At 36.5% G+C, this 16,350-nt stretch overlaps 1 protein-coding gene across 2 annotated transcripts in view; it reads right to left on the reverse strand.

Moving 5' to 3' along the window:
• lrp1bb (low density lipoprotein receptor-related protein 1Bb) overlaps positions 1-16,350 on the reverse strand; it is a 379,953-nt gene extending 363,603 nt beyond the window's left edge. For both annotated transcript variants that reach the window (XM_065251976.1, XM_065251975.1), the window contains exon 1: positions 16,136-16,350. In XM_065251976.1, the coding sequence (XP_065108048.1) occupies positions 16,136-16,229 (94 nt within the window). In that variant the 5' untranslated portion in view covers positions 16,230-16,350. The remainder of the gene's footprint in view (positions 1-16,135) is intronic.

Genomic DNA, 16,350 nt, shown 5'->3' on the forward strand with positions numbered 1-16,350 from the left:
CCGTAAAGCAAGTTTTTGTAGTTTTCAATCAAACTACAGGACCACTACCCGACGGTTGGAAACTTCTTTAGTGCGGTTTTGGCCAATAGAGGGCTGAAAAGCGAATGTGAAAGTGCCATTCACCCTGTTTCGAGTAGATGAACGACTGAAACTTTTTTGGAAACGTTATTTTAAGGTAAAAAAAAACTCTTTGGTGTTGCTTTAAAGATATTTAGGTTCACAGAAAAACTGTAACTTACTAGCAAACTGGTGAAGCGGACAAATGAAACACGTCATTCACACGCACACACACACACACACACACACACACACACACACACACACACACACACACACAAGATAACTGTAGGCTATTTTAAAGATCCGATTTTATAAAGTCTCAATAAGCCATTGGATGGATGCAATTCACTATGTGCTGAGAACCTGGCACATCTATTCTCTTGCCATTGCGGGGCGAAGATTCTCATGAGAGGAAGCCAATCAGCGAAGTGTACAGGATGATGTAGGCACATCAATTCTGCACCCGGAATGTGCTTAAAAAGTCCGGTCAAGTGCATAATTCCCAAAATAACCATCTGCACACTAAAGCTTTTTTACTATGAGAGTTTTACTCAATTAAGCAAAAAATATTTAGCATACTTAAATGATCAAACGTACCTATTTTATGTTCTCCTAAACACTGCCATGATTAATAATTACTTATGTTTCCTGTAACTTGTAAATTATTTTTAATTATTAATTTTTACATTTAAAATGATACTCGATGTAGCAGAAAGCACTATACACATTTTATTACAGTAGTATCAGGCAGATATCGGAATGGTATCGGCTGATATTCAGAATTCTGGTATCGGAATCGGATCGGAAATGAAAAAGTGGTATCGGGACATCCCTATGTGTAAGTGTGTTAGTACATGTTAACGATATGCAAACGGTATATACAAAGTAAACCATGATGTGAGACATCATCTCCAACATAACTCTGTTTTCTTGGACTACAACAAACACACGGATTGTAGGCAACAATTTACTTCCTGGGATTGGTGATGTAGACAAGGCCGACATTATCCTAATTCCTCCCGCTTGGACTCACAGCCTGTAAGTAATGCCTGTTAGCAACTGAATCTTTCAAACATGGTAAGGAGCATCACATTTCTGGCTGACGTCAGAGGTATTCAGGCCAATCACAACGCACAGATTAGCTGGCCATTTAGAGACACAGAGCTTTTCAAATCCGTGCGTTTCAGGAAAAGAGTGAAATCTAGAGCTACAATAATGTACGGTATGTGGAAAGTAATGTTTTTAACAATAAACCATGCGGACACATTGTATTATACCAAATACACAAAATAACATTGTTTTTTACCAATGAAATAGGTGCTCATTAAACATGCATTTTAGTCTTGGACTAGACGTAAGTCCAGTCCAGGAAACCGCCTGCATATGTTTTAATGTTACTTTAACTTCAAATGAAGTTGATCCATTTCAACTTGTTTACAAATCAGTTATAAACACTCAACACTAGTCAAAATTTGAAATTATAAGTTGAAATGACCTAAAAAATGAAGGCAGCAACAACTTCTTGACAATGCAGGTTATACTGTAAGACCTTGTTTTGATTCCAAACTTTCAGTATCACTGTTTGAAAAATCTCTTTCCAAATACAAGAGCAAATTTAAAAGAATTCCTAATTTTCCTATACAATTACTTTCAAGTAAAATGTATAGATCTATAGATGTATAGAATGAATAGTGTGTATAGACGACATGTTTGATCCTTTTATTATGTTTATGATGAGGGTTAACATTTTTCAAAATCTCTCTTATTCAGTGTTCCACGCAAAAAGGAAATTAGGATTTGAAACAAAACAAGGACGCAAAAATGATGACAATAACTTTTGCTTTAACCATCTAAAAACGATGACATGTTCAAGTTTCGGATTCAAATCACGTAGTGAAGAAAAGTCAAAGCCTGACCTCTCAACCCTGTGTCGGACAAGTCAGCATGACAGCTGAGCAATCAAAAACAGCATTCGGCCCGTGGCTTCCACACCTCCGATCCCTCCGCACAGACTCCAGCCACTGCCGCACACTTCATTTGATGAGGTTCAGGTCCCTCCTGTCCTGTCAATCAGCAGGGAGCATGACAGCATTATCCACCATCTTCACTGCAAGGCAAATGATTCCTGCAACTGGAACGTTAAGATGCGGATCACGGTTAACGCTCAATTCATGATTTCTCGATTTGTGCGCGTCAAGGCAGGCTCATGCCAAAACAAAGAAGGCTACGAGATTAACAGTACTGTAACCCAAAAGATATTTGGTATCACCAAAACAAACTTAACAACAAAAATGTATAATAATAAACTCTGCTATATGAAAACTTTAGCTTGAAACAATGAAAGATATATCTCAGTGGGTGTTTTATGTTACCGCAAATTCATCTAAAGTGGCACGGTCCAAAAAAACACTAGATGCATAAAATATTTTATTTCTTGTTGTTACAAACATAACATATTCAAGTTTTTCCCAAAGTGCTTGTTTATATAAATGGCTAACTTCTAAAAAAATAAAAAACACAGCGTGATCAAACGCTAAATGCAACATAATCTGTATGCTGAATCCAAAACAGCCAATTTTAAAAGACTTGCACTACAAAGTGGTTTTTCAAAGCCATGGGATGTCAGCGAAAACCCCTCAGGCATTATTTTAGATGGGAATCTGTTGCTTTCAACAATAAACTGCAGGCAATAATCAACCTCAACATTAAATTCAGGCATCAGGATTGATTTTAAGGGCAACTTGATAATAATTCATTTCCAGCAGAAGAGTTTTTTCAGTTTCCTTAGGTACACAAAAAACCCAAACAGGCGCAATCACAAGCTACCTCTGTTGTGCTAAAGCATGTTTGCCAAGTTTCTTTCACCTGTTTTGCTTGTTATGCTGGGGGGCTTTGGTTTCTTTGTTTCAAAGACATTAATTGCCTTCAAGGAGTTAAATAGCAAGTGACAAGCGGCAATGCCAAAAGCAGGGATCCTGGTGAAATGAAAAGGCTACATGAAGAAAAGCCATTTTCACATAGTGGCGTAGCCGCACAGGCTCAGTGTGAAACAACGTGTTGGGTGTATTAAACTCTATAAGCCTCTGGTCTCTCCGGCTCCTAATTACAGGGGGAAACAAAACCGTTTTTTAAACAGCTGACTTATGATGTGTCAACAGACTGACAGAACGTTGCCAGAATCAACAGCCCAAGCAAATGAAATCGGATGAAATGCTGCACATCTTATTCATCCGTATATTTTCATCCGTTTCACACAAACAGTTACAGCTTAGCCAACAAACTATATTAAGACCAAAACGAATAAAAAGTCCTGATGGCTACTGTTACTGTCATTCTGTCCGTTGCATTTGAAACCGTGTATAAGCATACACTTATTTTAAAGGGGATATATCATGAAAATCTGACTTTTTCCATGTTTAAGTGCTATAAGTGGGTCCCCAGTGCTTCTATCAACCTAGAAAATTTGAAAAAGAACAACCCAGTAACTTAGTTTTGGTTAACATTCTCTGCAAGCATGTGAAAAAATAGATCATTGAAATCTGGCTCCCCTTGTGATGTCAGAAGAGGATAATACCGCCCTCTAATCTGCACTATTCAACCACAGCACTGCCATTTAGTGCAGAGATCAGCTCATTTGCATTTAAAAGACACACCCAAAACAGCACATTTTTGCTCACACCTACAAAGTGACAATTTTAGCATTCTATAAGAAATTATCTATATGATATTTTGAGCTAAAACTTCACTTTACTTACTCTGGGGACACCAAAGATTTATTTTACATCATAAAAAAGTCTTGTGAAATGTCCCCTTTAAATCAATGTTCAATTTAAAGGGAGGCAAGAAGCTTATCATAACTAAGTGCAGTAAATATGTGTTATATATGTGTAATATATGTCACCCTTGACCACAAAACCAGTTTTAAGTCACACATGTATATTTGTATCAATGGCCACCAATACATTGTATGGATAAAAATTATCATTTTTCTCTTATATTAATTAAAATTCATATTTCATGAAGATATTTTGTGATTACCTACTGTAAATATATCAAAACTTTATTTTTGTGAGTGGATGCACTTACAAAGGACTTCATATGGACAACTTTAAAGGCGATTTTCTATCCTAACAAACAATACATCAAGGGAAATCTTATTTATTTGACTTTCAGATGTTAAAAAATTGACCCTAGCTGCACATTACGACAGTAAACCAAAGCATTAATATACAGTATGGTGTGTTGCTGACTATATCTGTTTTATTTCACTGAATGAAGACTGTTATTACATCAATCAGCAAACTGTTCCCACAGCTAAAATGTGATGAATGGTTTTAATATTATAACCCTACAGGTTGTAATAAACAAAACTTAGTGAAACTTTCAATGGCGGGCAATGTTCAACTGTAGTTTTTTACACTACTGTACATTAGGTTATGTGAGGACTGTAATGGGTAACTAGTTTAGAGTAGTTGATTCTACTAGTGATGTGATAGAATAATTGTCAATCATCTTCATTTATTAAAATATACTATACTATATATTGGTCAAATCACAATACTGTTCCAAAATCACATGCCCGCCTTTCTGTAGTAACGTACTGTACATTCACATTCAAAATTATTTTAGGAAGCCATAAAATATTTTCACCCATTTCAACCAACACCCAACACCATGCCCAACATTTCACACAACACCATGCCCATTTGGATAAAGCACCCTATTTAAAGGGATGCTCCACTTTTTTGAAAATAGGCTCATTTTCCAGCTCCCCTAGAGTTAAACATTGGATTTTTACGATTTTGGAATCCATTCAGCCGATCTCTGGGTCTGGTGGTACGACTGTTAGCATAGCTTAGCATAACCCATTGAATCTGATTAGACCATTAGCATCGCGCAAAAAAAATAACCAAAGAGTTTAGATATTTTTCCTATTTAAAATTTGACTCTTCTGTAGCTACTTGTGTACTAAGACCGATGGAAAATAAAAGTTTTTAGATTTTCTAGGGCGATATGGCTAGGAACTATACTCTCATTCTGGCGTAATAATCAAGGACTTTGCTGCTATAACATGGCTGCCGCAGGCGCAATGATTGTTCCTAGCCATAACGGCCTAGAAAATTGCAACTTTTAATTTTACGTCAGTCTAAGTGCACGATGTAACTACAGAACAGTCAAGTTTTACATAGAAAACATTTCGAAACTCTTTGGTTATTTTTTTAGCGTGATGCTAATGGTCTAATCCAATTCAATGGATTATGCTAAACTATGCTAAAAGTGGTACCGCCAGACCTGGAGATCGGCTGAATGGATTCCAAAACGGTAAAAATCAAATGTTTAACTCTAGGGAAGCTGGAAAATGAGCATATTTTCAAAAAAAGTGGAGTGTCTTTTTAAGCATCATTGTCTATGTTACACACACTCCACAAATCATTTGGTCATTCTTTTTCTCATTTTACAATGATGTTAGAAAAGTTGAACATGTAAAGAATAATTATGACAATTCTTAAAAAAAAGTTTAATTTGAAAATAGTACAGAATAGTACTAGTAGCAGCACTGTGTTTTAACAAATACTTTCTAAGATATTCTTTCATCTTGCTTTTAAAGAAATAAATTGCTTTCAAGAGAGTTTCAAAGCTTTGCTATAATTCCAACATATAAAAAGAATGGTGGTAGTTTTATTCTTTTGGGATAGTAAACTACAGTATAATGGTTTACATCATACCCTGCCTTACTCACATAATTCCTTCTCTATCAGATAAGCACTTGTCAAAATTAAGGTATCATGTGACCTTTCAAATTCTTTGAGGACCTTTTATGTCTGTGGGGGACCATTACTCTAAACCCAACTGTACATAGCAAAGTATATGTATGCAAATATATGCTTGAGTACTCTCAATATACAGTACAGTGAACACTGTATTTTCCGTTTTGTTTTGTACATCTGAGTTCAGAAGAACATTTGGGAGGACTGTTATTTCTCCAACCGTGAGCACTGAAAGTGAAAGGCAGTCAGGGTTTGGAGGATGAGAGCTTATCTCTACTGCTTTCACAGAGCGCTGAGGCGCATCGGAGATGCAGAGAGGGTGAATGCACTTCTCTAGTGAGCGAAGAAAAGAAATGAAAACAAATAAACAGGTTTCTAATTGGAACAAAAAGAGTCCGAAACAAAAGAAGTCAGCTGTGACGGATCAGAGCTGGTGCTGAACCAAAACAACCAGGCAGTCAGAAGATTCGAAGTGTAGCGCAAAGCTGTTGATGGGGCTTTATAACAAAGCGAGACAATAAAGTCATGCATTACAGAGCATTCTATCAACACAAGATTCATTTAAAATACTACCAGATATTACTTTTTAAAATACATGCATGCAATAAAACTATTGCCATCACATAAATATGCTTTTCATGTAAATATACGTGGAACATGAAGCATCTATCACATACGCCACTGAACGAGGAAGCTTGTTTTTGTTGCTAGTAGTGACAAACTGACTGTGTAGTAAATAATTCCAGAAGATGCATTATAGGGAGCTATAACATCTACATTAGCATCTATACTGATAAAAAATACTGATAAAAAATGTATAGCTTGTAATGCACTATATAAGTCACTCTGGATAAAAAATTTCCGCTAAAGGCATAAAATGTAAAGTGTAATGTAAATCTATACTAGGATTTGTCTGTCTTTTCTACTGCATGACCTTTTAAAGTTAAGAGGTTGCATTTAGGTACAGGGCTAATATGCTCTCTAAACAATGCTGGGTTATATAAAATGACAAACCAAGCTACTGGTTAAATGAACCCAAAATGTTTACATTTGACCCATTAATGGGTTAAAACAACCCAGCATTCAGTTGGTCCATTTCACTCCCTCATCATTATTCTTACCTGCCATTAATCATCATCATCATGTCTATATGAAGAGTTTGGTTCCAAAACGCAATAAATGTCTGTAGAAATTACAGTATTACTGGGTTTTACTGCCAACTAGCTGCAAGTAACTTACTGTAGATTTTACATTGATGTTATTTACTGGCAACAGTTTGTTCAAAGTTAAATGAACATTAAACATTTCAGTCTTTATCTTCTACAGTAAGTTACTGGCAACCAGCTGCATAATTACAGCAACATTTTTTACAGTGTAATTTCGGTAAAAATGTGTTTTCTATACCAAGAAAGTGACAAGATGAAACCCCACTATTTTCTGTTACAAACTTTCACATAGCATAGTTAATTATAAAAACTAATTCTTTTTACCGCAAAATGCAATAAATCAATGACAAGTTTTTTTTTTTCAAAATGCTATAAATCTGTTGCCATGTTATATTCATTTAGTTGACTAGTGGTATACACTGATTAAAAGATAAACATTAATGGCATTAATCAAAACACTTACTTTGTTAAATTAAGAACACTGTCATTGCTGCTGTCATCATTGGGACGTCGTTGCTGAACTTTTTTTAACAGCGATCAGCTGTAAAATGTTTTGGTCCTGCTTTATTTTTGTTGACTTCGAGTAAAATAATGGAACGTTTTTCATAAGATCCTTTGGGGTCAATGTGACAGAAGCTTGATGCTGTCGTGTGAGAACAAGCAACAGACGGCATTTTTCCTTCCCCTGAGTGCCTCTCACGTAAATTATTAAATGTTGATGGCTCACGTTTCTTCCCCGCCACAGAAAACCACCACAGGTTTTTCAATGCCATCAAAAGTATTATGTTGTTTTTGTTTGTTTGTTGATCATGAAGTACAAAGTAGATGAGGAAAACTAGGAATGTGTATTCAAAGCGCCACCATTATTGTTTACAATGTGTGGAATGGTGCGCTGTGATTTGTTGAGCGGATTGATTGCATTCTGCAGAGAAGGAAGAGTGCCGTTTGTCATGGTTTGTAAGAAAGGGAGAAAAGATGACTGAAAAAAAATTAAGAATTTACTTTGTAATACTGCCCAGATACAATACTTTTTGGTGGTAAAATATATTTTATCGCGTTTTGGAACCAAACTTTTGTCCATTATTGTCAAATGAATTGGATTTCCTGTTTATTGATTTATAATTAAAGTTTATTTGCTTATGTCATATTTGTTGTCTCTCCTTCATCCTCCACCACCCCACCAAATTAACTCTTTCACCGCCACGTTTTTTTAAAAAGTTGCCAGCCAGCGCCAGCGTTTTTCATGATTTTCACCAAAGTTTAATGCCTTCCAGAAAATGTTCTTCTTTAAATATATAAACAGTATACCAAATGAAAGAACAGACCCTCTGCTTTCAAAAAAAAAAACCTTTCATCCTACCTTCAGTGGTTCTTTTGCAATCAGCTTTTGAATATGGGTAGGTTTCTGCAAAAACACCACATTTTGAGCAAAAAGCAGAGATAATTCCATTTTTGTGGCGGACTTTTCATAGAGATCCCATTCAGAGCGATCTTTAAAACAGACACGGACATGCAGCCGCTTTCCATAGGGCAATACTTCCGGGTTTAAAAAGTTGCGGAAGGGCGGATATATAATAGCGGTATTGCGGAAAGACGGAAAATCTCGTCATTGGCGTTGAAAGAGTTAAGGACAAATACAATTATTAGGTGCAGTTACTCAGATCGGTATATGATTTCAATTCTTATGGTATCCGCTAATAAAATGCAAGTTACATAGAGTAAAACCGCATGTAGACCAGTTCAATGCACTTATAAATGCTCCAAATAACAAGGTTACGATTCAAAGTTGGTGGCATTTAACTGAATCAGATAATCCCATCAGAGTGTATTGGGATAAAAAAGAAGCCCTGAATGCCTATCAAACCACCCCAAATCCTTTTCAAGGCCTTTATCCTGATGGAGAGCTGAGGGATGAATCAGGCTACTGTATGGGCTTTGTAGAACATTCCAGCATCAGTCCCTCAGCCCTATCTACATGCCAGGTGACAGCTGGGACAGTTCCCTTTTAATCTGGTTTGGGGTCCTTAGATTATTGCCACAACAGCAGGCATGATGTACTGTAGGGGAGTCTGGGAGATGCACTCTTTCAAAGGACATCACTAGCCATGGGCTGAACCTATTCTCCTCAGGTGCGTACATTCGATTGCCACTGTCATCTGAGTGAACCACTTATATCCATAGGGCACCTACGGGAGCATACACAATCTTTTTATGTACGTCAAATGACATTGAAAAGCCACGGCCAACTTCATAGGTGGAATAAAAGAGCCAGACGGATGAAAGTCTTTTGGTTGCACCCTCACACTTCAGTCACGAGCATTATGATGCTGTTTAAAGATTCAAAACTCTACCAACACTATACGCAAACTATAAGGCTACGAGATGCCTCCTGAGGGGGCCCTAACTACTCGTTCAAGGTTCAAGCTGTCAGGCTGATAGGCATCCTTTAGCCCCAGGATAAAACTGTCTCGCAATCTCTGCGGCTCTGGTCGACTGTCTGCATACATCACTGTGGATGTAGCATTAGATTTAACCCTTCTAAACCCTTATGGCACCTCTAAATCTACAGGGGTATTACGCAGATTTATCTGATATGTTCAAAGTGCTAGAAGAAGTCTAAGCTTTCACACCTTGCTGCCGAAAACATAAAATAATCAGAAAATATATATAATGGTATTTTTTCTTATACCTTTAATTCACTTTTTGATATCTGTAACTAGGACTAAAGTATATATTGTGCATCGGTTTGGTTACAAACATTATACAGATTTGTAACAACATAAGAGTGAGTAAATGATGAAAGAATTTCCATTTTCGGGTGAACTCTCTCTTTAAAGGGGACATTTCACAAGACTTTTTAAAGATGTCAAATAAATCATTGGTGTCCCCAGAGCATGTATGCAACGTTCTAGTTTAAAATATCATATAGATCATTTATTATATAAACATGTTAAAATTTTCCACTTTTGACACACAATGGGTGTGTCATTTTAAATGCAAATGAGCTGATCTCTGCACTAAATGGCAGTGCCGTGGTTGGATAGTGCGGTACTATCCCCTTTTGACATCACAAGGGGAGCCAAATTTCAATTACCTGTTTTTTCACATGCTTGCAGAGAATGGGTTACCAAATGCAGCTACTGGGTTAAACTTTTTCATGTTTTCTAGGTTGATAGGACCCAATTATAGCACTTAAACATGGAAAAAGTAACATTTTCGTGATATTTCCCCTTTAAGCAGGCAAGAAAATCCAGGCTTGAGTCTTTTTGACTCTTTTTTTTTTAAGTCGAGGTGTGTGAAAGTTAATCAGTTATGAATAATAATATTTTAGTTTGTGTCCAAACAAAAAGAAATGAAGAAATACCTTTCATAAGTAAAATATTGAATTCAGTGGATTATTTAAATTATTATTTGCTTCTTTATAATACACAAATTAAACATAGTTAATATAACTTAAAAAAGCATTCACCCCTATCTGTACAATGTTAGAAAAAAAATATGCTAGGGTAGTACCTTTACAAAAGTACACCTTTATACCTAAAGAGCAGTGTTGGGCAAGTTACAGAAAATTATTAATTAGTTACAGTTACTAGTTACTTCTTTTAAAAGTAATTGAATTACTCTACAAGTAATATGGTACTATATATCAAAAGTAATTAGTTACTAGGGAAAGTAACTTTTAAGTTACTTTACGTCTGCTTTTTAAATCTAAATATGTAAAGTACTGAACAGTCAAACAATAAAATGATAGGCAGTGGGCCACAGTGGGCGTCATTCGTTTGTTAGTGTGGTTATGTGCTGCATTATTTTAGTAAAGTTTTTTATATGGATGGGCTATTTTACACTTAAGACTCTAATATATCACATACTGTAGGAGCCTATTTTGCTTTAGATTCAGCCTTTAAATATTTTTGTTAGAAATTATCTTAATATGTAAGCTTACTTTAATTATGTATATCATTTAGACAAATATTCTGTATGTTTACTTTGAAAATATATAATGTGTTAAAATTGTGTACTGTCTCTTTAAGAATTTGGGGACTGTGAAGCTACAGGTAGTGCGCTCTTAGAAATACGAAGAGTCACACAGTTTTCTTTACCGCATCCGTGATATTTTAGATCATATATTGTTTGTATATTTTTATGTTTGATTAAAATGATAAACAAGATTAAAGGAAGATATTTAATCAGAAAATGGAATACGTGGATTGTTTTGTCACACGGACACAGAGCGAGTGGATTGTTTTGTCGGACACGGAGCGGGTGAAACCAAAACTGAAACTAAATGTGCACTCACACATACTATGGAGTTTTAACATGCATGATGTAAACATCTGAGAATATATTAACATTTTTTATAACTTTTTTGGACAACAAATGCAAGTTGATGTCATACTGGGATTGCTTGGCAAGGATTATTTACAAACATGAGACCGGATGGATTTATGACTCACTAGGCATGGGCCGGTATAAGATTCTGGCGGTATGATAACCTTTAGCAAAAATACCACGGTTTCCCGGTGTTGCGGTATTGCCATTGCAACACTAAAATGTGTTATTTTCAAATGCCAGGTACAATAAAGCCTTTAAATTATAATATGCTTTCAAAACATATATAATATTTTCGTAATATATATTAAATGTAAACATCAAATCAATCACATGACTTCATGATTTAATGAATTTTGTATAAACACAGCTCATACCTTGGAGACGGTATCACAGAACATTTTAGTGGTTTTGAAACCTTGACTGTTTTAAACCTCGGTATACCTTGAAACCGGTAATCGGCCCATGCCTATGACTCACACACAATTTTTAAACAAAAGTATGCTGTCCCGTTGAGATTTTTTACGTTCATTCTATATGCACCATGATGAAGTTTAATGATTCATTGCGCCGCCCACCATTGTCCTGCGACGTTAGATCAGAAATGTCTTTTCTACAAGTAAACATCTTTTACAAAATAGAGTAACGCGAGTAATGAACTCATTTAAATTTCAGTAATTGTAATTGCGTTACTTGATTTAAAAAAAAACTGTTACATGCTCATTACTTTGTAACGCGTAACTCCCATCACTGCTAAAGAGTGCATATTAGTACATCAAAGGTACATAATGGTACCAATTATGCATATAGCTGTACCTAAGTAGTGCATCTTAGAACTTTTTAGGGTTTTGCCCCAATGACATCTTTGGTTCTTTTTTATTTTTTTTTATAGTTTAAAGAGCTTTAAAGGTAGAAGGCTCAATGGTACTCTTCTAGGGTTCAGATAAGGTGCAGGTCAAAACCAAGGTACCATGTGACCTTTTAAAGTATCAGAGCACTTTCCATATCTGTAGGAACACTGTAAAAAAACACATTTGCAAAAACATATCTGGTATCTAATTGGAAGAATTGGATTATGTATTCACTGTTTTAACATTGATAAATTCTTAATATCCCCCCTGCCTTCCAAAAAGCGCTGTTTTGCTCATTAACCACATTTGCTAATCTTTAGCAAACTTGCTTCATCTTCAGTATGAACCACTTATGAATTATTTCATAATTCAGTAATTCCTATTTTTTATATTCTAATAGAATTCCTTCCATGCGTTTTAGTAATGCTTAACAACAAGTAGTTCTGCTCTGCTAAGGATCAAAAAAGGAAAGAAAGAGGGAGAGAGAACGGTTGCAAGAGAGACAATGAGAAGATCCACCGATCCATTAATCACATTACGTGCTGCAAATTTCACAAAAAGCTTCATCTTAAACCTCTGAATAATGCATCCAATAGTAAGAAAGCCCAAACATGGGTCTCCACACTAAACACCTGCATGTATGATATCAGACCACCATGTGTTCCATCAGATTGAACGTCTGACAGCAAAAGTGAAAAACGCTACCCAGATCCAATAAAAATGCTGGGTACAAAACCCAGTATAACCCAGTACAAACTACTGTATAACACATCTAAACATGTTTGTTCATAAACTGGCCACTGTCATCTGAATGTCATTTGTGTTTAAAAAAGCTTAAATGACATCTGCTTTTTAAAAGGCAGTGAAGGGAAGTCCGAATGTTGGTGCAACGTCATGTCTACAAAAGCCTTCTCATCTAAAACATGATTTATTTGCTTCCTGTAATATGTCAAAATTATGTGTGTGCTAATTGATGGTAATTTAATTAACAAAATTCCCATATAGGGAACAATAAATAGATTTTTTTATGTATTGCACCGAAAAAGCATTACATTCGCTTGTTATTTGCTTTACATTATTAGATGTCATAATATGGTTCCACAAAAGCACCACATTATTACAATGGTACCTTCATACACTAAATTGCTTATTTAGAAATCGACCGGCTACGCAATGAGGCAGTGAGGCAGCTGTCCTTATGTTTCAGACATGGCCATTGATTTCTTCACCTCTTATGATTTCTAAGACTTGATGGAAAACCTTATGACACACAATAAAACGTATAAACATTTTCCATTAGGTCACACACAGTAGTTGGCTCCAGCATCTCAACAATGGATACAGATGCACAGGATGTCACAGGGCAGCAGATTACCCGTGCATTGCAGGATTAGCACCGACTGCAATAAACTCAGACATAACCACTCAATCTGTCAAAGGTCGGGACCCTTAATGACTCAGCTGAATCTGTGGCCAACTTCAGCTAAACTTCAATCCGACCAAATGGGGCATGCAATGGAGCGCCAACGAAAATGACGCCACACAGGTGCTAGATGAACAACTTCCACAGGGAACAGTGCTTCTTCCAGCAAAACCCAAAATGCTTTGCTGTCATTTCTCTTGTCATTCTACACCCTGTTAAGCAAGTACATTGGCTCTGGATTAGCATGCCTTATTGTTTCCTGTTTTATAGCTTGTCAGAGGGATAACTATTGTCAGGTTATCCACCAAGCTGTGGCAGTTCTAATTACCTGGGGAGTCTGACTTCATCGGACCAATTACCTTGGTTGGCAGGACAGAAACACCTGCGTGGATTTTCATGACTAACCAAAATCAGCTTCGTATGGTTGAAATAAAAACCAAGGGCTTTCGAAATAAGTCTTTACAGGCACTGATGTGAACCAGCTATGAAAACAAACGTCAACCAACTTGAGAAGGTCGGCCTTTATATTATTTGGTGGGGAGAAGAGCAAACGCTATGCAACCGCAAGCATCTGCCATTTCACATTTAAGCACTTTCCATATGTACCATGTGTACCATGAGGTCATTTAAACAATCAAGGTTTATGCCTTTATAGACTTTACTCCAATACCAGGTAAAGAAATCATGGTTGGACGATAAACCTGTGCAGGTTGCTTAGATATAATCTCGTTTAATTAAGCTCTGGGGGCATCCTTCCGATTTCATTATGAAGGAATAATGCTTAACCTGCTTTTGGGGGCACACCACGCTCCCCTAAAGGGAAAAAACATTTTCAGCAACCTTGATCTGTTCGTAATAACCGATAGTACGTATCTTGATTGTCAATGGTAAGATAAAAGACGGGATAGTATAATGAGATATGGTTCGGACAAACCCATTTCAAATGATGTCTTTCCATCTGCTCACACCAATGATGTACAGTCTTGGCCGGGTTACACGATGATTCACTAAACAGAATGCGGATTAAGCAGTTTCATCAAACATCTAAACAGACTTAAAGTCACAAGCACACAATGACTTCGCTGTGACTTAAGTGAATGAGCAGAGTTTGGACATACCACAACGCATATGAATGCAGTATTTAAACGTGCTTCAGAAAACCACCGCTTAGATTATTTCTGTGCAAGGCACTGTGACATTTACATTTATCTGATATGATGAATATGCTGCTTTTGAAAATGACATTTTTCTGAATACACCTGAATGAATATCCAGCATGTGTGTGTGCTAGGAACCATCTTTGAGTTGACACTGACTGTGATGCATGAAATAATAAATCACAAGAGCAAAAATAAGGTTTCTCTTTACAACAAGAATATAATCAGAAAAGCATCACACAAGATCCATGGTGCATCATCACTTGATCAGACATGTTGGATCGTGATCTTGTCATAAATAAAACATATCACTGAAACATACAGTATAAAGTCAGACAGTCAAGTAGAAATATCGGTAAGGATCAGAGGTGGTTTTGGTATACTGTTACACCCTGAATAGTTGGCTTTAAAGGGTTGTTACACTATAGCTGGCATCATGCATTAAGTTTTATACTTAACATAAGAGCATATTTAATTGATATTAACAAACCACATTTTAAAGTAAAATTAATTGTTTCGTTTGTAACATCACTGCAATGTGGGTTTATAGAAATGTCAAACGGGTATCAAACTTATCATTTGTAAGTTTACAAATGTTTTTGTTATAAAAAAGATAATCTGTCATAACTGCGTTGTTGTTCTGTATACTGTATTCACATGTGGTACTTCAAACTATAATCCACTGGGTTTCATCTAAAATTCTGAGCAATAGGTTAAACAATTCTCACAGATTTCACAATTTTTAATTTATCTCAATCCTACGGTAAACTGTGCAATTTGCACAACTGGTTTCTGCAAGTGAACCGAACCCACGCAAGTACTTTAAGACCTATTGATAACCACATCAAGATTCATTAAATCTATCTGCCTTTGAATTAGCAGCTACAGTATAATGTATTGATTCAGTTTCATCTGACTATCAGTGTCACTCCCAATTGTTACTCTATACAGCCAAAGACTCATGCAAGGCAAGCCAATTATATGGACAACTTTGTATAATTGGATAAACTTCCCACAGTCTACGACTTAAAAACATAACATTCATTTTTCTCCAGTGGTAAACTATTACTATACACTGTTGAAACATGTATGTATCTCTCTAAACCACACTATAATAAGAATGAGGATGAAATCTTCTGGTTTAAAGTCATATCCTAGTGCACCTAATTGGCTTCAAATAGGGATTTGAATTACACCATCGCCTCTTTCAGCGCACGTTTGAACAAGACTAGTGCGTTAACATGCAAAGTAAAACGGCTCGAACTGCATCTACAGATTGCAGCAACATAAAGCGCGTGGTGTAATATAGCAAGCAACGCAACTGCATGGTCCGCGGGCGCGAGCGGCGTTGTAAGTTTTAATGGAGAACGCTGCGTCTTACCTTGGTGTGAATCAGCGTCTCTCTGTGTCTGAACGCTTGGCAATATATCCCCCAATCCCAATATGACGAGTAATGTGAAGATATATTCAGACATCGTTGCCGAGTGAGGTGCGAAGGCCACCGCACTTCTTGCGCTGAAGTCCGATCCCAGCCCTCCGGTAGAGCGCCGTTATTCAGAAACGGCAAGAGAAATTTGTCTGCAGAGCGCACCAACA

This window comes from Paramisgurnus dabryanus, chromosome 15, assembly GCF_030506205.2.
Source record: "Paramisgurnus dabryanus chromosome 15, PD_genome_1.1, whole genome shotgun sequence".
Lineage (NCBI taxonomy): Eukaryota > Metazoa > Chordata > Actinopteri > Cypriniformes > Cobitidae > Paramisgurnus > Paramisgurnus dabryanus.